This window comes from Natrix helvetica (genome assembly GCF_964273705.1).
Source record: "Natrix helvetica genome assembly, chromosome: 1".
Lineage (NCBI taxonomy): Eukaryota > Metazoa > Chordata > Lepidosauria > Squamata > Natricidae > Natrix > Natrix helvetica.
In genome coordinates, this window is record NC_138548.1 from 248,653,060 (window position 1) to 248,673,673 (window position 20,614).

A 20,614-nucleotide genomic window follows, 5' to 3' on the forward strand; every position below is an offset into this window, starting at 1 on the left:
TATTTTGTACAGCATGCACGGGCCCTGATGGAATATGAATCTAATAGGATGAATTGCTCAAAAAAGTAATTTCTCACTATTAATTTCTTTGAAGCATGCTTCTTCCTTACCTCTTCTTCAGCCCATTCTGAGGGATCAATGCTATGGGAAGGCAAACAGAACTGCTGGCATACACCTCGTTTATAATGGACAGTCTCGGAGTGTAAACTGCTCTCCTTGGGGATATAACTATAAGAAAAAAAGTGGATAACCCAGAGTGAACAATCCCACACAATGCTCTTATCTTCCCAACCTAGTAGGGGGTCTTCCAAGATATGGAACATCATCTTCAGAGAGCATTTAAAGCCACCTTCTGACTGACCCAATTTTTTTCTTGTTGTAGCAATAAAGTTATATATCATTTCTGCTCGTCTGTAATATATTTTATTGATACAGTTGTTTTATCACTTTAATTGCAATGCTGCTCTGAAGAATCACTAAGCCACTGAAAGATTTGTAAAAAAATTCACCCCTAAACAATTAATGTTGTTATTGGCCTATCAGTTAATTTGATTCTTGGTGGTTACAAAAACAAGTCTCTGGAATTTTCTTAGCAACATTTTTCAGAAATAGCTTGCCAATTCTTTCTTCCGAGGGCTGAGAGAGAATGTCTGGCCCAAAGTCACTCAGCCATCTTCTGGGCCTAAGACGAGACTAGAACTTAAGTCTCACAACTTCTAACCAGCACTTTTAACCACTCCACCGAACTGGCTATCATAAACTAATATAACTAATGCAGATATCACCCAGAAAACAGCTCTTCTTTCAGGCATGATATCAATATCACATTTTCATTTTTGTGTTACTCCCCCTTTAACTTGCTATTATCATGCTTATTAGACTATCAATTTCTCAAATGGAAAATAGTCATATGAGGTCCTATTTTCAAGGCCATACAACCTGCAGCCTTCGTTTGTTTTCCAGCTATGCTGATTGATTAGGAGGCCCTTATTTGCATCTTTGTAACATCAGTATATTTAAGGTAGCTTCCATGAACACTTCCATAATAGCACTGTTTTCAGAATCTGCAGTGATGCATCACAAACCAATTCACGGGGCATAGGGTCCTCAAAAGCCATTTTAAGCTAAATTCTGCCACACCACAAGGCAGGAAAGCACGAAGCTACGATTCAGGCACATATTTGTTGCAAGAACCTTGGAGATCACCTTTTCAAATGGGGCCATTAACCTCTGCTTGGCTGATTTCTTCTCCAGCATTCCAACTTCCCAAAGAGATACGGCAATAAGCAATAACTAGGCTGTGTGCAGTTGCTCCTTCAGCTGTATAAACTTTTCTATTTCTGAGCCTGATGCCTGTCTCCGCTTTCTCCATGTATGTTAGCTGCCCATGTAAGTCACTTGTGTGAATTTTGTGCCCAGTTCCCTATCAAAGATCCAGGGAGGGTGGCGCCAAGTCCCTTGCTGAAGCCCTTAATTATAGTAGAAGTAACACAGAAAAACACAGAATAGAAACAAAAGAGAGAGATAAACTGACTTAATTTTTGTAGGATTTTTTTTAAAAAAGGATAAATCTAAATGTGAAGTCCTTTTGAGCCTGGGCTTCCTAGCCTCCCTCTCTGATGAGTCTGTATCTCATTTCTTCACCCAATACTGGAACACAACGTTAATGCCCCAGGCTTTGTTAGTCAGTTACCTACCAGCTGTGTGCAAGTGGTAATTAAGTACCAACGGTGGAATATTTTGGTTGCTGTACACTGCTGGATTTTGTATACTATAACTGCCTTTATTTTCCACACTGTACTTTTCAGTATCTTATTTTTGGGGGAGAGGAGTGTCCTTAGCAGTATTATTTTCCTTCTGAAATTATTTTCATTTTTCTTTATATGTCTGGTGTGCATAGTACAAGTATGTATATGTATGTGCACAGATAGGTAAGAGTAAAGGTTCCCTTCACACATATGTGTTAATTGTTTCCAACTCTAGGGGGCGGTGCTCATCTCCGTTTCAAAGCCAAAGAGCCAGCGCTATCCGAAGATACATCCGTGGTCATGTGGCTGGCATGACTAAATGCCGAAGGCGCAAGGAGCCCTGTTACCTTCCCACCAAGGTGGTTTCTATTTTTCTACTTGCATTTTAACGAGCTTTCGAACTGCTAGGTTGGCAGAAGCTGGGACAAGTAACGGGAGCTCACTCCGTTATGCGGTGCTAGGGATTCAAACCACCAAACTGCCGATCTTTCTGATCAACAAGCTCAGAGTCTTAGCCATTGAGCCATCGTGTTTGTATCTGTGCCCAGATACAAACAAGCAAATGCACACTTGCCATTCTGATTAGGTAAAGTTAATTCTAATTTTTTATATATAATTGTTGATTTAAAATATTATAGGGCTGCTTTATTTTATGCCATATATCCAAAACATATTGGGAAATTTTAAAACCTTCTATACTCTGGTTCTTGGCACATGGATTAATGTTCCCTAATGTGCAGCTGCTCGTCATGAGTTAAAATGTGCTGCTCAAAGGAGTGCTCTTAGAAAATAATATCATTTTCACTTTTACTCAATCTGCAGTATTTTAGTGCTGAGAAAAATGCAATTCTTTTACAAGAAAATGCCATCATTGTGAGTGGAAGTGCTAGGCTTCATAGAATGGCAGATTCCATTGACAGCTATAATTTCATGTTATATCAAAGCAAGACTTTTTCTTTCTTTTTTCTTTCTTTCTTTTTTTGGCAATGATGATCAGCAGACTAGAGAGAACTCGTTTCTCAGAACTCTGTAAGGGAACATACTTCTAAGGGATAAAAGACAACAAGGAGCATTCAGGCAACTTCCATGAGTTTAGCCAGCACGTAAATTTAAGAGGATGATAGTGCCTATCCATTCTGCTGCCAATTTTTACATTTTTCAAACTTCATTCATTCAGCACAATTTCTGAACCTAGACTCTCCCTATAAATATGGCCAAAAGAAAAATGTTGCTGTGATCGCATATAAGACACTCTTTTCAAATATCGCACACCAAAATGGAAGTTAATAGGACCGGGCTTCTTACCTCACATACATCAATCTACTTGAACCGTATTTGGTGGAAAGCTACCTAGATTGTGAACCTAACAGGCGTGATCAAACTCTATTACATACTTAGGAGGAAGTTGCTTGAAGCAGTTAGTTGCTCTTTATCAACACATGGGTACAGTCCTTTCTTATATCCAATGAAATTTAAATCTGGCACCTCTATCCAGGGGTGGGATTGAAACTTTTTAGCAACGGTTGCTGGGTGGGCGTGGCCATGGTGGGCATGGCCTACTCAGCCTCCTGGACCGGGGGGGGGGGGCGTTTTTGCCCTCTCCAGGCTCCGGAGGCTTTTCTCAAACCTCCGGGAGTATGAAAATGGCCTCTCCCAGGCTCCGAATGCCAGAAACAGGCCCGTTTCCAAACTTCCGGAACTTCTAGGAGGCCCGTTTTTTGCCTTCCCAGAGCCTCCACATAGGACCTGCACTTACCTGGCATCCAAAATGGGCCATATGGAAAATCCTGTGAGGAGCGGGATGGGGTGGCGGGGCCAGCCAGTCCTTGCAACTACTGGTTTGGCAAACCAGATGTAAAATTAGCATCTGGTTCGCCCAAACCGATCCGAACCGGCTGAATCCCACCCCTGCCTCTATCCCCTTTCCTACAACTTGATGCTAGGAGGCAATTAGCTGTGGACTTACCAGCTTTCCTACAGTAGATACTCCAGCCCTTTACTTAATATAAAACAGCAGAGGTCATCAGAGCATTTTGCGTGGATATATCTTGGATACAAATTTGCAGTTCCCTGAACAGACAGCCCTGTCCACGTTTCCTCTAACAATGAGCAACGATAGCTATGAGGTGATACCTTTCCTCAGCTCTCCTTTGATTTACCTCACCACTCCATTCTGAAATTCTTCAGTGGCCTGATAATAAATGGTTATGGCCACCCGTGCATCCGTATCGAACGTGAACTCTACGTTGTACTGGACTTTCGCTTTGCTGACTTCTTCGCCTGGAGTCTTCACTTCCTCTGTGCATCTAACAGAGCAGAACAAAGTAACCATACATTTGGTACAAATGCTGAAGATCCAACTTTTTAAGGAGTGATTTGGGGACTTCTAGGAGTAATCATCCCAATAAATCTGGAAGGCACCAGGCTGAAAGTTGCTACAGTATGATTGTGCATGTTAGAATGCAGTATTGCAGGCTAATTCAGCTCACTGCCAGGAGTTCGATCCTGACTGGCTCAAAGCTGGTTCAGCCTTCCATCCTTCTGAGGTGGGTAAAATGAGGAGCCAGACTGTTGGGGGCAATAGGCTGACTATGTCAACCGCTTAGAGAAGGCTGTAAAGCACTGGGAAGCGGTATGTAAATCTATGTGCTATTACTACTGTCAACAATTGCCTCTGGTTTCTTAGAAATACAAGACCAGCATTTTTTTTCAGTTATGTTCCTTGGAACCCTAGGGTTACATAAGAACTTGATGAGGTTTCGTAAGAGACTGAAGTTCATTCAAATCTAGCCAATTTTCCCTAACTACAGCTACAGGTTCCATGTCATGAAAATGTCTTAACCAGTGGTGGGATTCAAATAATTTAACAACCGGTTCTCTGCCCTAATGATTTCTTCCAACAATCACCAAACTGCTCAGAAAATTAACAACCGGCTCTCCTGAAGTGGTGCGAACTGGCTGAATCCCACCACTGGTCTTAACCCTTGTTCGGTCCCCAACTCTGGTCCATGGACCAGCATCAATCCGCAGCATGCCAGAAACCGGGCCACCCAAACAAGCAAAGTCCCATCTGTGGGATGCAGGCAACACATGAAACCACATCCCTTCTGGTTCACGGAAAAACCTCTCTCCACGGAACTTGTCCCTGGAGCTCAAAAGGTTGTGGGCCGCTGCTCTAGACCATAACCAGAAGAGTGGTATTACCTTTTCTTGAACTACTATCTCACTATCTTCACTGGGGCATACTTAGAGTAAAGGGTTCTTGAATCCAGGATTGGCACAGGTTTTGGGTGATTACACCAAGTTTCTGTACCCAAAGCTTTTGTAGGTATTTTTCCCCTTATACATTCCAGAAAGTTTGTCCATTTGTTTGTTACAGAAGAAATATCTAGTGGTAGTTTAAGAGGCTGCTCTCTGACAGTGAGCTCATAGATCAGCAGCAGAGCATATTATTTTGTATGCAGAAAGTACAAGGAGTTCAAGGTTCATAATCTCCTAGTAGACCTAAGAAGCTTCCCAATAAAAACTGAAAATAGCTTGCTACGCCTGTTGCAAATATAAGAAGGCCTTTAATACGGCTATGTGCTGTTTCCATACTTCTGGAAGCATGTGTTTATTTTATTATTTTATTTATTTTTATTTAATTTAAAATGGATTAATAAATAAATAAAATGTGTTGAAATCACAATACTGAGATTTGGCACGAGAATATGTCTCTATATTGCTTACTTCAGCTAATATTTATACCTATTGGCTACATTTATTTATTTATTTATTTATTATCCCACCTTTATTATTTTTATAAATAATTCAAGGCGGCAAACATACCTAATACTCCTTCCTCCTCCTCTTTTCCCCACAACTACAATCTCGTCAGATGGATTGGGCTGAGATAGAACGATTGGCCCAAAGTCACCCAGCCAGTTTTCATGCCCTTCTGCCTTCTAGCAAAGTACTGCATGCATCCCTCTTCCACTTTTTCAATAGTTCTTTCTCAATAAATAATCCAAATGTTTTATTGTATCCTTTTTATCTACACATTAATCTGCTATTTGTCAGTATGAGACAACACCAGCGTTACCTATGATTACCGACTTTCTGCCAGGAGCTTTCCAAATTTCCTTTTCTTAAGGACAATATTACGTGTTTTCCTCCTTTGCTGGGCTCTACTATGATTGGAGTGGATGGGAGTGAGGAACATCAACACATCAGTCATTTCCTATGAAGACTGAACTACCTGCAACCAGATTGTTCATATTGCCACCAATGATTATAAGGGAACGGAATCATACCATAAGCGCTAAACCAGGCCTGTCAAACTTGTGGCCTGCGGCCGGATGTGTCACGCACAGACCACACCCACCCCAGCTCGGCAAAGGCAAAAAAAAAAATGTCATGATACATCATGTGACACGATCAAGTCAGTGACGTGTGGTGAGGTTTATGGCTGGTGAGGCTGATGACATCATCAGGAAGGCGGGGAATTCTTAACAAGGCGCCAGCCACAACTCGGTTTCCAGGATCCTTTCGCGAGCGAGCTGGCAGGGAAATGGTAGCCAACGGTCCGAAAAGTCCGTCACACTTTCTGCTTTCGCGAGCAACTTCCCGTAAACCTGCCATTGCTCAGTGCGAGGAAGGGAGCCGCTCGCGCATGCGCATTCGCCCTGGAACATGAGCTCCAGCGTCAGAACCCGACAGAAGGCGGGGAATGGGACCACATGTGTAGAGGAGCCTCCTGCACCTCCCTCTGTTCTGCACACGTGGTCCCATTCCCCGCCTTCCTGAGTCAACATGAAGGGGACCGCGGCTCGCGCAGTCCCATTCCCGGAGGCTCCTCAGCGCCTTTTCCCTTTTCCCTTTTTTTTTTCATGATGAGAGCGGTGAGGCTCTGCCTCCCCTGCCTCCCCTGACCGCACGTCCCTGGATCAAGTTTGACACCCATGTGCTAAACCATTTCTGCAAAAATATTGAAGTCCCAGGTTATTGCACGGACAGCTTTTGCCTAGAATCACTGACTCTCGAGTATGAGTATGAGAACAGAAGAGATAAAGGACAAGAATATGAAACCAGAAAGCTAGTCCATTAGCATAATACAATTCTTCCAGGTTGTTGCCGAGAAAGTGACAGTTGAAGATTATCCACCTGATTTAATGAAAACTGACACTGCTGAATTGCAGGATGAAAACAACAAGTACCAACTAAGGCCTTGCTCGCATGTTTTACATCTTTGCCTATTGTTTGGATTCTCAGGAGACAAACACAGACTTGTTACCTTTGCAAAAACAGAGTAAACCCAAAGGAATACACGGCAGTGCATTTACAGAGAAACATTATAAATGACTTCCAGTGCAAGGATGCCTGTTTTAAGCCATACTTCAAACACACTTAATTTCTGAATCCACTTGCATGTAGAACCATATGCAAGTTTTAGATCGGGGATGGGGGTGGAGAAGCTTATAGAGAGCAGTTAGAAATCAAAATCAAGGCATATTAACTTGGTGGAAAAATATCTTATACTGAGACCTGTTCATAATTGCTCTTATGCTGTCCAGAATCCAACTATTTAGTGAGGAGCATTGACCACTAAGGAAGTTCTCCCTTCCTCCATGCAGATCTACACTGTAAGCAATTATTCCCCTCTAATCCCAGCCTAGCAACAAAAATGAATTCAACTTCATTTAAATCCTATTGTCACCTGTAGTTATCCTGAAAGCCAGACGGGGAAGATAAAGACCAAAAAGAGACAAGAAGCTGATCAAATCATTTTACACAACACTTGGAGAAATTCTTCCCCAGAATTGTTCACACTTAATCCCCGTGTTAATCTTGAGGAGCTGCACACGGATACGCCCTGCTGCACAAGAGCGGTTGGACTGCTTCCAACAGGCAACATCTGTACATAATACGGTAGCTGTTCAGAGCTAATTCTCACTTTACTTTTTGAAGTCAAGTTCAAAAAATACCACCCAGCTTTCATGAGTCCTAAAGCACAGGACACTGTCAATAAGCAGCTGGCCTATGAGATTGAGTAGCTAGACCTCCCAATTAAAGAAATCCACAAAGATGGGGATTTCTGCTGATTGATCTTCATGTCGGATGAGAGCTAGGAAGCTTCAGCTTTTAAATCACAACTACGATGTGAAGAAGACAAGAACTGCTTCACATAAATATGTGTCAGAGGGAAGCTTGCCTCTGCTGACATATTTGTGTTTTGCGCTTTTGATGTAATTGCATCTAAAAGCTGCAAAGATGTTGTTGTCATACTGTATGTAAAGAATTACTATATTTTTACAGAAATACACAATATCACAGATGAAAGCCTTCTTGAAAGTATTTGGGGGAATATTGGAAGAAAAAGAAATGACATTGCTATACGTATATTTGGCTAAGTACGGCTGAGATGTGCAAGAAACACACCAATGAAGTAATGGGGGACTTTTAACTATCCTGATATCAACTGGGAAACAAACTTTGCAGCAGCAAGTGGGAGATCAAAGAGGTTCCTCAGATGTCTACCTGACAATTTTGTCATCCAAAAGTGGAGGAGGGAACTAGAAGGTCAACTACATTGGAGTTAATTCTTATTAGTAAGAATGAAGTGGTTGAGAGAGTAGAGTTGTGGGAACTTTGGAGGAGAGTGACCATGTCATACTAGAATTCACCATAATGCAGGCATAGGCAACTGAACAATTTCAGATTGCTGGCAAAGGACTGGAAAAAATGTAGTTCCAATATTTTTTTTTTAAAAAGGAGGGGGAATGGATCCAGGAAACCAGCTTGACATAAACACCTGGGGAAATCCTGGAAAAGATAATCAAGCAGTGGATGAACAAGACAAGAATGAACTAAAAATAAAAAAGGTGATTACTAGAAGCCAACATGGGTTTGTTAAAAGCAGATCATGCCAAACAAACCGTATTGCCTTTTTTGATAAAGTGACTAAATTAGTGGATACAGTACACTTAGGCTTCAGTAAATGTCTATGGAGATTCTCCGTCATCCAAGTCGTGGTTGTCCCAAAGATGCTGTTTCAAAAGGCAACTGGACTTTCTTGCTTTTCTTTGAAGACGTTTCACTTCTCATCTAAGAAGCTTCTTCAGCTCTGTAAGACTCTGTAAAGGCTTCAGTAAGGCATATGATAAAGTAGACCATAGCCTACTTGTTAGCTAGAACAATGTGGGCTAGACAGTACCACCAGCAGATGGGTTTGCAGTTGGTTCACCAACTGCACTCAACGTATAGTCCTCAATGGAACTATGTCTCATGGAAGGAAGCATGCAGTGGGGTACCTCAAAGTTCTGAATTTGGCTCAGTACTCTTCAACATTTTCATAAATTAGCAAAATGAGGCGACTGAAGGAGTGCTCATCAAGTTTGCAGATGACACCAAGCTGAGGGGAATTACTAATACGTTGGAAGATGACTCAAGATTCAGAAGGTTCTTGACAGCTTTGAGCATTGGGTCCTATCCAACAAGATGCAATTCAGTGGTGAGAAAAAGAAGATCCTTCACTTAGGCAGGAAAAACCAAATGCACAGGTACAAAATAGGCAATACTTGGCTCAACGATAGTAACTGTGAGAGGGATCTAGGTGTCCTAGTGGACCCCCACTTAAGTATGAGCCAGCAGTGTGCTGCAGCTGGCAAAAAAGCCAATGCAGCCCTAGATTGCATCAACAGAGCCTTAGTATCAAGATCACAAGAAGTGATAGTACTGCTCTACATTGCACTAATAAGGCCTTGCTTGGAATATTTCATACAGTTCTGATCACCACAATACAAAAAAGATGCTGAGGCACTAGAAAGAATGCAGAGAAGAACAACAAAGATGACAAGAGGGTCTGGAGGCTAAATCATGCAATGAACATCTAAGAGAATTGGGAAGGCTTATCCTAACAAAGAGGTGTCATGGTAGCCATTTAGTTGAAGGGTTGTAACAGGAAAGAGGGGGTTGATTTATTCTCCAAAACACCCAAGGGCAGGACAAGGAGCAATGGGTGGAATGTTATCAGCAGGAGAACCAACCTGAAACTCCCTCTGGACAGTGAGAACAACTGGTCAGTGAAATAGCTTGTCTCACAGAGTTATGGATACTCCATCACAGGAGGATTTCAAAAAAGATTGGACAACTATTAGTCTGAAATGGGCAGGGGTTGGACTAGAAGACCTCCAAGGTCCCTTCTGGCCCTATAATTCTATGGGTTTTTTTTCTTAACCCAAATTTGGAAAGTAAAAACAAAACAAAACAGCCCCAAGTCATCTAAACCAGCCATGCTACTGTACTAGACAAGAGAATTTGGTACAGCAATGTATTTAAATTTATACACATATCAAAGTTTACAGTCAATTAGGCCAAGAAATCTTTGGTCTATTTATGTTCTGTTTTTCCTGTAGAAGGTCATTTCCTTGTGATTCTACCCACAGAGGCTTTAGAAAGCTGAGTTGGGGAGATAAAATCCTTGGAAAGCCCATTTTGACCTGGAGTAGCTTTTCCAGCTTGGGCCTTTGAGAAGTGCTGAGGTGATAATTCTTTGAATTCCCAGCTAGCACAAATAAGGTGGCTTGGAATGATGGGATTTACATCTGGGGGGGGGGGGAAAGGTTGAGGAAGGCTGGACTGGAGAGTAGCAAATCTGTAGTTACCCCATCACACCTCTGTCTGGTCTAACTTTGTATTCTCTTCCGTGGCTCCTAGGCAAGCCCATTCAAGCAAACAAGTTCCCTTCAAAAAGCCTTAAGCCACAGGAAGTCCCATTCACTAAGTCATCTTAATGCGAGGCAGTTCTCTTTGTTGGGGTATTTTTTCCTGCTTTGATTGAGTTAAAGGTTCAAAGTGCAGAACAAATCCCTGTTCTGAAATCACCGACTTACTTGACTAAACGCAGTGTGTCTTTGCGGATGTTGATCAGGCTCCTCAAAGTTTTCACTGGCTCCTGGGGAGGAGGTGCTGCATATGGAAACTAAACAGAAAAACAAAAGGAAATGCAAGGTTTAGATGTTGGAATATAAGTCAGACTATGAGACTGGAACTGCAGTGAATAAACAAATCTCCATGCCTAAGCAAAACATGTAGTCCTCAACTTAGTGATTGTTTGAAGTTACAACAGCACTGAAAAAAAGTGACTTATGACCATTTTTGACTCTTATGACCATTGCAGCATCTTTATGGTCATGTGATCAAAATTCAGCCGCTTGACGACTGATTCATGTTTATGATGGTTGCGGTGTCCCCAGGTCATGTGATCACTTTTTGTAACCTTCTGACAAGCAAAATCAAAGGAGTAAGTGTTGAGTTCACTTAACAACCGTGTTACTAACTTGACAACTATGGCAAAGAAGGTCATAAAATGGGGTAAAACTCACTTAACAAATGTCTCCCTTAGCAACAGAAATTTGTGGCTCAATTGTGGCTATAGATTGAGGACTACTTGTGTAGCCTAGACATCTGTTCCTGACTTTTGGGAGCGAATGAAGATGAGACCTCCCCAAAGATCTCAATACCCTGTTTCCCCGAAAATAAGACCTCCCCAGATAACAAGCCCAATTGTGCTTTTGAGTGCATGCGCTAAAATAAGCCCTCCCCCCAAAATATTGCAACACAGCAGCAGCCATGAGGTGACCACGCTCACCATCTCCTGCACCTCAAAAATAATAAGATCTCCCCGAAAATAAGACCAAGTGCTTATTTCAGGGGTCAAAAAATAAAGACCTTGTCTTATTTTCAGGGAAACACAGTATGTACTGCATTATGCCCCACAGCTCAATTAGCTTTGGTTTTTTTTTTTCTGAATTTTGCAATTCAGCATGCAGGTAGGATCAGGTAAAATGACAAAAACAGCACTGTATCATCCACAACGTAACTTTTACCCATGAGAGTTGTTTTCCAAGGACTAGACACAATCACAATCCTTGGGTGTATAAACACAAGCATAGAATCCAAATCATGTGAAGTATTAGTACCGCTTTATAGAGACTTAGTAAGGCCACACCTGGAATACCGCATCCAGTTTTCGCTACCATATTACAAAAAAGATGTTGAGAAGAGCAACCAAGATGATTAAAGGCCTGGAGACTAAAACAAATGAAGAATGATTACAGGATTTGGGTTTGGCCAGTGTAGAGAAAAGAAGGACTAGGGGGGACATGATAGCAGTATTTCAGTATTTGAGAGGCTGCCACAAAGAGGAAGGGGTCAATTTATTTTCCAACAAACCAGAGGGCAGAACAAGAAACAATGGATGTGAGATGGGCGGTGCTTGATGTCGCAACGAGACGACATGCAATCTTGGGTCTCCAGGATTGCTGTCGATATCTCTGTTTCTGGATGGTCCTTTTGGACCTAAACTGTTCTGAAGGAACAGTGATAGAGAAGCGCATGTCCTGCTGATCTCAGGGGCATTGCAAAGCCCTGATTAATCCAGGAGAAAGCTCTTTTTGCCAGCTCCAAGAGAAGCAACCAAAATGGCTGCCAAAGGTTGGGACAAGCCTCTGAAACAGAAGCAGTACAGGAGTGTGTCGAATTGGTGAGAAAAAATGTTATTATTAGATAAGGAAAAACCCCAAAAAAATGGAATTTAAAGAAGAAAAACAAGCGGCGAATCAACTCTGGTTTAAGACGATCGTGTTATCTTTTCTACCTTAACTTTGTTTGTTTTCTATGGATGGATTCTCTACATACACCTCTTACTTTTAAACTGGACTAGTCCCTTTTTTCCCCTTTCTTCCTCTATACTTTCTCCATTTTTTGTAATAATGATAACAAACCATTTATATGTACTAGATTGATAATGTGAAATTTTATACAATACTGTAAGTAAGGATATGGAGATGACGTTGAAAAGCCTTTTTATAAAAGTTAAACAATTTTATATAGAATAGAATATAAAGATGCAATATCATTGGATGATTTCAGGATGATGTAATAAAATGTCATAATAGAAATTTACTTTAAATTTAATATGATTTATGTTGAAAGGATGCAATAATAGCTAGGCTTAATGGATCTTTAATAATTATATCAATTTGTATACGTATATTAGATTGATGATACTAATAATGGGAGGAAAAACAGGGAATTGAAAATTATTAGAGAATGTTATCAATGCTAAAATAATAGAATGATGCCACAATAAATTTAGTTAAATATAGTTAAATTCTGAGTGCAATGTACAACGTAATAACAGCTATAGTCAAATAAATGATTAATAATGATAACAAAGCATTTATATATACTAGATTGATAATATGAAATCTTATATAAACCGTAAGTGAGGATCATGGAGATGATGTTGAAAAGACTTTTTATAAAAGATAAACAATTCTATATAGAATAAATTATAAAGATATAATATCATTGGATGATTTCAGGATGATGTAATAAAATGTTACAATATAAATTTACTTCAAATTTAATATGCCTTATGTTGAAAGGATGTAGTAATAGCTGGGCTTAATAATTATAACAATTTGTATACATGTACAGTGGGGCAAAAAAGTATTTAGTCAGCGACCAATTGTGCAAGTTCTCCCACTTAAAAAGATGAGAGAGGCCTGTAATTGGCATCATAGGTAGACCTCAACCATGAGAGACAAAATGTAAAAAAAAAACCAAACTATCACATTGGCTGATTTGGAAATAATTTATTTGTAAATTATGGTGGAAAATAAGTATTTGGTCAATATCAAAAGTTCATCTCAATATTTCGTTATATATCCTTTGTTGGCAATGACAGAGGTCAAACGTTTTCTGTAAGTCTTCACAAGGTTGGCACACACTGTTGCTGGTATGTTGGCCCATTCCTCCATGCAGATCTCCTCTAGAGCAGTGATGTTTTGGGGCTGTCGCTGGGCAACACGGACTTTCAACTCCCTCCAAAGGTTTTCTATGGGGTTGAGATCTGGAGACTGGCTAGGCCACTCCAGGACCTTGAAATGCTTCTTACGAAGCCACTCCTTCGTTGCCCGGGCGGTATGTTTGGAATCATTGTCATGTTGAAAGACCCAGCCACGTTTCATCTTCAATGCCCTTGCTGATGGAAGGAGGTTTGCACTCAAAATCTCATGATACATGGCCCCATTCATTCTGTCCTGTACACGGATCAGTCGTCCTGGTCCCTTTGCAGAGAAACAGTCCCAAAGCATGATGTTGCCACTCCCATGCTTCACAGTAGGTATGGTGTTCTTTGGATGCAACTCAGCATTCTCTCTCCTCCAAACACGACGAGTTGTGTTTCTACCAAACAGTTCTATTTTAGTTTCATCTGATCATATCACATTCTCCCAATCCTCTTCTGGATCATCCAAATTCTCTCTAGCAAACTTCAGATGGGCCTGGACATAGACTGGCTTAAGCAGGGGGACACGTCTGGCACTGCAGGATCTGAGTCCCTGGCGGCGTAGTGTGTTACTGATGGTAGCCTTTGTTACATTGGTCCCAGCTCTCTGCAGGTCATTCACTAGGTCCCCCCGTGTGATCCTGGGATTTTTGCTCACCGTTCTTGGGATCATTTTGACCCCAAGAATGGTGAGATCTTGCGTGGAGCCCCAGATCGAGGGAGATTATCAGTGGTCTTGTATGTCTTCCATTTTCTAATTATTGCTCCCACAGTTGATTTGTTCACACCAAGCTGCTTGCCTATTGCAGATTCAGTCTTCCCAGCCTGGTGCAGGTCTACAATTTTGTTTCTGGTGTCCTTTGACAGCTCTTTGGTCTTCACCATAGTGGAGTTTGGAGTGTGACTGTTTGAGGTTGTGGACAGGTGTCTTTTATACTGATAACAAGTTCAAACAGTTGCCATTGATACAGGTAATGAGTGCAGGACAGAGGAGCCTCCTAAAGAAGAAGGTACAGGTCTGGGAGAGCCAGAAATCTTGCTTGTTTGTAGGTGACCAAATACTTATTTTCCACCATAATTTACAAATAAATTCTTTCCAAATCAGCCAATGTGATTGTTTGGTCTTTTTTTTATATTTTGTCTCATATAGTTGAGGTCTACCTATGATGCCAATTACAGGCCTCTCTCATCTTTTTAAGTGGGAGAACTTGCACAATTAGGAGTTGACTAAATACTTTTTTGCCCCACTGTATATTAGATTGATGATACTAATAATGGGGGGAGAATATGGAATTGGAAATTTATTAGAGAATGTTATCAATGCTAAAATGATTGAATGACTTAGAATAGGAGGAAGCATAATAACAATGTATACAAAGATATCTTGATTGTTAATATGTGAATTTTGATAAAATTCAAGTGAGGACTACGGAAAGGACACAGAAAGACTTTGTAACCAATCGACGCACTGTGTGAAATTGAAGAGGGTTTTATGTTATATGTGTTGTGTGTTTGTGTTTGTCTGAAAATTTAAAAAAATATTTTTTAAAAAAGAAACAATGGATGGAAACTAATCAAGGAAAGAAGCAACCTGGAATTAAGGAGAAACTTCCTAACAGTGAGAACAATTAACCAGTGGAACAGTTTTTCTTCAAAAGTTGTGGGTGCTTCATCACTGGAGGCTTTTAAGAAGAGACTGGACAGCCAGTTGTCTTAAATGATAGGGTCTCCTGCTTGAGCAGGGGGCTGGACTAGAAGCCCTCCAAGGTCCTTTCCACTTCTATTCTGGTTGACACAACACAGCAGAGCAAATCTGTAAACAATACTTTATTGCAGCACACACCTTCCCCAGCAATAAGCTATTGCTTTGGGTCAACTCCATTTTTCTAGGACTTTGCAAGGTGATGTTGCCAAATAAATATGTTTCCAGTCCTCTGTACTTAGAATAACAGTATAACAGAGTTGGAAGAGACCTTCCAAATGAACTGTTCTTTGACGTAATCTTTCTGGGACGCCTTTTCTCCCACCTGTCCTTTGACTTAGTCTCAACGAAGGCCAAAGTTCCTTGGGTGTGTATGTACATATCTGTCAGTATGCATTTACATCCATGAATACACATGTCATCTCCCAGCCCAAAGATCTTAAAGCAAAGATTCACCACTAGGTTCTCCCTGGATCATGCACAGCCCCCAAACCTTTTGCTGTGACTGTCAAGAGATTTCCAGAAGTTGCTATTGAATTTTTAAAAATACTTCGAACAGGATAATTATAAAAAATAAGCCTGGATTGAAATCATTATTAAATTTAATCAAAAGTAAATGTAAATTGAATAGAATTCCTGTACTGGCACCATCCTCTTTTTATGGTTCATCTCAGCATCCAAAGGCCAAGAGTGACCCCCAAGCTTTACAAAATTGTGCTCTTCCAATCCTTGGAAGCACTTCTCAGTGCAGTATCCCCCCCCCCCCCTCTGGTTGTTGGTAAGGATCCGGGAGCAGGGGCTGAGAGCATGCACAATGACTTGCACTGTAGTTCCAGTTGGGACTGCTGGATACCCCAGGCCCCTCGTAGAGAAGGAAGCAGGGAAGGGAAAAGGGGCAAGAGAGATTTACTTTCACTAATAGAGCTACAGAGTCAAGAAAATCAAGATGGCGGTCACTCTGTAGAGATTTAGGATGAGCCAAGATAAAAAGGAGACAAATTAAGGCAAAGGTGGAAACCTAGCTTTAATATCAGAATACAGGTAGTCCTTGACTTACGACCACAATTGAGTCTTAAATTTCTGTGGTCAAATGAGACATTTGTTAAGTGAGTTTTGCCCCGTTTTACAACATTTCATGCCACAGTTGTTAAGTGAATCACTGAAGTTATTAAGTTAGTAACTCGTTGTTAAATGAATCAGGATTCCCCCCCATTGGGGGAATCGACCCTCTGGAACGACCTCCCCCCGATATTAGAACTACCTTGGACCTCCGCTCCTTCCGTCAGAAACTCAAGACCCACCTGTTTCGACTAGCCGGCCTGGCCTAATTGTAATTATAAGTAACACTCACTACTGACCTTCCTGGATGGCTTTTTAAATTTTAAATTTTGGGGTTTTAAATTGGTTTTAGAATTGTTTTAATTATTTAATTAGTTTGGGTTATATTTACAGACTGTATGTTTGCGTTGTTATGTCTGGCGTTTTATGTCATGTTTTGTTGTTTTTATATATGAACGGTCTGTACACCGCCCCGAGTCCCTGGGGGGAGAGGGGGCGGTCTATAAATTTAATAAACCTAAACCTAAACCTATTGACTTTGCTTGTCAGAAGGTTGCAAAAGGTGATCGCATGACCTGCAGACACTGCAACCATCATAAATATGAATCAGTTGTCAAGCGTCTAAATTTTGATCACATGACCATGGGGATGCTGCAAAGTAATAACAGTGAAAAATGCTCATAAGTCACTTTGTTCAGTGCCATTGTAACTTTGAACGGTCACTAAATGAGTCGAGGACAACTTATAATTATCAACAGCAGATGAGCTACGAAAGTAAGGAACCATTCTCTTTCCCCTTGTATCTCACATCCCCTTTCTTTCCCTTAATTTCCTATATTTTTCTTCTCTTCTTTCTATTTTATATAATTAAAAAATAAAAATATTTTGCAAGAGAAAGTAACCATTTGTTTCTTTGAAAGCCCTAGACCTGGGATGGCAAACCTATAGCACGCGTGCCACAGATGGCACGCGGAGCCACTTGTCAGGGCACACGAAGTCACTTCCAGTTTGCTCGTGGGGTCGTTTTTTGCCCTCCAGAGCCTTCAGGGAAGCCTCTGGAAGGCCCCTGAAGGCTCCAGAGGGCTTAAATCAACCCTACAAGCAAACCGGAAGGCTGTTCCTGAACTTCCAGTTTGCCCGTAGGATGGTTTTTTGCGCTCCAGAGGGGCAGGGGAGGGTGTTTTCACCCTCCCCAGGCTCCTATAAAGCCTCTGGAGCCTGGGGAGGGTGAAAAAAGGCTTGCAAAAAATGGGGGGTCACGCCTGGTATGCACGCATGTGGGCTGGGGGGGTCGCACATTGCATTATGGGTGCGGCACACCCACACAGGACCCCCCCTGCACTCCCCCTGCTTATGGCACGCGAGCCAAAAAAGGTTCGCCATCGCTGCCCTAGACCAAGACTCTAAAATGTGCCTTTCAAGATGGAATGGTAAAAACAGGTAGAGGACTCCTTTTTAGATGAGACTCTCATTTTCTTTCCATTCTCTGTGACTTTGTAGACATGCCTTTTTGGACACGTTAGAGCAGCCTTGATAATTTCAACCCCCACTTGTGGGCACATGCATGTCTGTCCAGGATGCTTCCACTATGGCCTGTAACTGAGAGAAATGCAAACCACATCTGTACCTAGATTCAGCACATTGTAAAGAGAAAGGGCAAGTTGCCAGCAATCCCTTTATGTTCTTATATTCCCCCCTCACCAACCCCTTTGACAATTGCTTTTATAATAGTCTAAAGTGCCCAGCGGAGTGAGAGGGAGTATTTTTAGCTTGCTGATCCAGCAAATGTTAATTTCGATCAGTATCTGGCAGTGCATCCTGTGATGATTCTTTGCTGGCTGTCTCAGATCTCCCTATTTAGCCAGCTGTACTCCAGAGTTGTACTCCAAAAAAGAAAAAAAGATTTCTGCTTCGTGCTAGTCACCTGCAGTGTCTTGTAGCAAGAAACAAAGCAGAGAGATATTTTTTTCAGGTGTATGGTTTGCTTGGAAGGAAAGGAAGCAAGCAAACTACACAGAATCAGGACTGTGGAGACAAGAGGGATGTGGTGACTTTAGTCATTCACGTGAGTGGCCAAAACCTTCTGATTTTTCAATTGAATTTACTAAAACCCACACGAAGTCAAAATTAAGAACACCTGCCTTTTATCCATTACCCTTTCTTATCATGTTTGTTGGCTTGCTCTGTTCTTTCTTTTCCACAGCACATCAGAAAGGAACGCTTACTCATGAAACTTTAATGTGGGTTGCAAGGTGTGTGTCTTTTCCCTCCTGACCACCAGCATCCTGCCCCACAGTACCATCACATGCTATCTTTCAAGTGAATTTATGCAAGCCTATATATGTTTTATTACTCCAACTTCTGGAGTGTACGTTTATTTTTAGTTTTTATTACTGTTATATGGGGTTCTATTTTCTATTACTTTATTACTAGGATTGTTCTTTTTATAAGTTACATATACAGTAGTTTCTACATATTGTATTATTACTGCATTTTATTATATACATTATAAATTGCTTAGACACCCCCCCCCCAAGGGTTTGAAGTGGTTTATAAGTGCCTTTGATTTGTAAATGCATTTATTCTTCTAGAAAATCAAAAGTCACAGAAGATCTAACAAGCCAGGTTCTACAAGATTGGGAAGAAAAAGGCCGCACAAATCCACAAGAGTCACTAGATGGCAGCAACAAGTTAGTGTTTTCTGTACTCCACAGCCACCTCTAGTGGTCATTCTGCATTTATGCAATTCAGATATGGTAGCCTTAAGAAAGTCTCTCCAGAATACAGGAGCATGCTTTCTGCAATCACATTTTACATGGAGAATACAGTGAGATATTTTTAAACATAGTGAAAACTGTATTTTCCAAGTATTGCAGTTATTCATCAGGCAGAGAAAGAACATTGTAAAATGGGACTACTAATTCAGAACTGGATTTCTCAATCACAAGGTTTTATTAAACTCTAACTGGCATTCCCATCCATAGCTATATTATGTTATGTGACCATCACTTATCTTACACTAGCAAGAAGCTGAATATTACTGTCAGCTTGCCAACAAACCAATCTGGCATTTATCAATTCATAAGGAGGTTAGGGTATGAACAAAGAAAGAACAATATCCACATTTATTGATGATAGGAAACCTCTTATAGACTTTTTCTGTAAAAATAAAAATGATTTGTGATTCATGGTTTTGATGATTAGACAGGGAGATTATATTATTTTTAGAAAGAAGATATAATGTAACTTTGAAGAAAGGTTAAAATATTTTTATTTTTTTATAATTTATATATAATTATTATAATTTATAATAAGATTTTATAATTGCTGTGAAGAATATCGGAGGCCTTTTAATCTTTATATCCTTTTTTTTAGTTTCTTTTCTATTCTTATGCCACTTTTAGCTTTTTATTGTTTTTCTCTCTTCACTTTCTCCATTCTGTTTTAGTGTGCATTGGTTCTTATTGCTGTTAAAACTTTCAATAACAATTGTTTCAAAAAAGAAGCCAGGGTAAATAGTGCTACCCTTCATGTCAAGTGTTTTAGTGCCTCCAAGTGGTAACACACTAAAAGACTTTAACGCAACACACAGAAGGTAATAGGTATAATTACTAAACTAGGACACGATTATCTAACAGCTGCTTTCATTTCTGAGGTATAATTATTATAATTCAAATACAATGGTTACTATAGTGGGTCTGATGGTACATTTTAATCTATTGCTGTATCTGTTGTATTATTTTTGGTACCAGGGTTTATGGTATAGAGCAGCAGAAAAAGAAGGAAGTCTAAAGTGATTACAATCTGCCTTTGCAGTCAAATGACTTCTGTAGGATCATATCACAGATACTGCAATAGATTCATTAATATATGCCACCAACCTCTGCATCTGAAAAATATAAAAGCCTCCCGACAGGTGTATTTTAAAAGACATCTAACCAGGATATGATCCAACTGCAAATGTAGAAGGGTTTTAGAAAGTGGAGTGACACATGTGGTACAGTTCAAGTTTCTTAAATTCACTAAGTGCAGTTGTTGCAAAATATATATTGCATTCCATGGAGATCGTTTGGACTTCATCCAAATCTAAAAGCTCCAAGGTTCATTTCCCCCAAGTTGCTAATTTCCCTCTGCAAGTTTGACAAACAGATGTACACCTGCTTTGTACAATTGTGGTTTTAAAAATAAGTGCTGTGATTATTAACAACCAAGTAGCTACAGTATGCCAAAAAGATCACTGCAAATCTCACTCCCTGCTTCTGTTCAACCAGG

The 20,614-nt window shown here is 40.6% G+C and overlaps 1 protein-coding gene across 3 annotated transcripts in view; it reads right to left on the minus strand.

Annotated features, from left to right (window-relative positions):
- RNF157 (ring finger protein 157) overlaps positions 1–20,614 on the minus strand; it is a 110,723-nt gene that overhangs the window by 35,311 nt on the left and 54,798 nt on the right. For all 3 annotated transcript variants that reach the window (XM_081943575.1, XM_081943576.1, XM_081943574.1), the window contains exons 3-5: positions 10,619–10,707; positions 3,908–4,054; positions 111–228 (exon numbers count right to left, since the gene is read on the minus strand). In XM_081943575.1, coding sequence (XP_081799701.1) covers positions 111–228; positions 3,908–4,054; positions 10,619–10,707 — 354 coding nt within the window. The remainder of the gene's footprint in view (positions 1–110; positions 229–3,907; positions 4,055–10,618; positions 10,708–20,614) is intronic.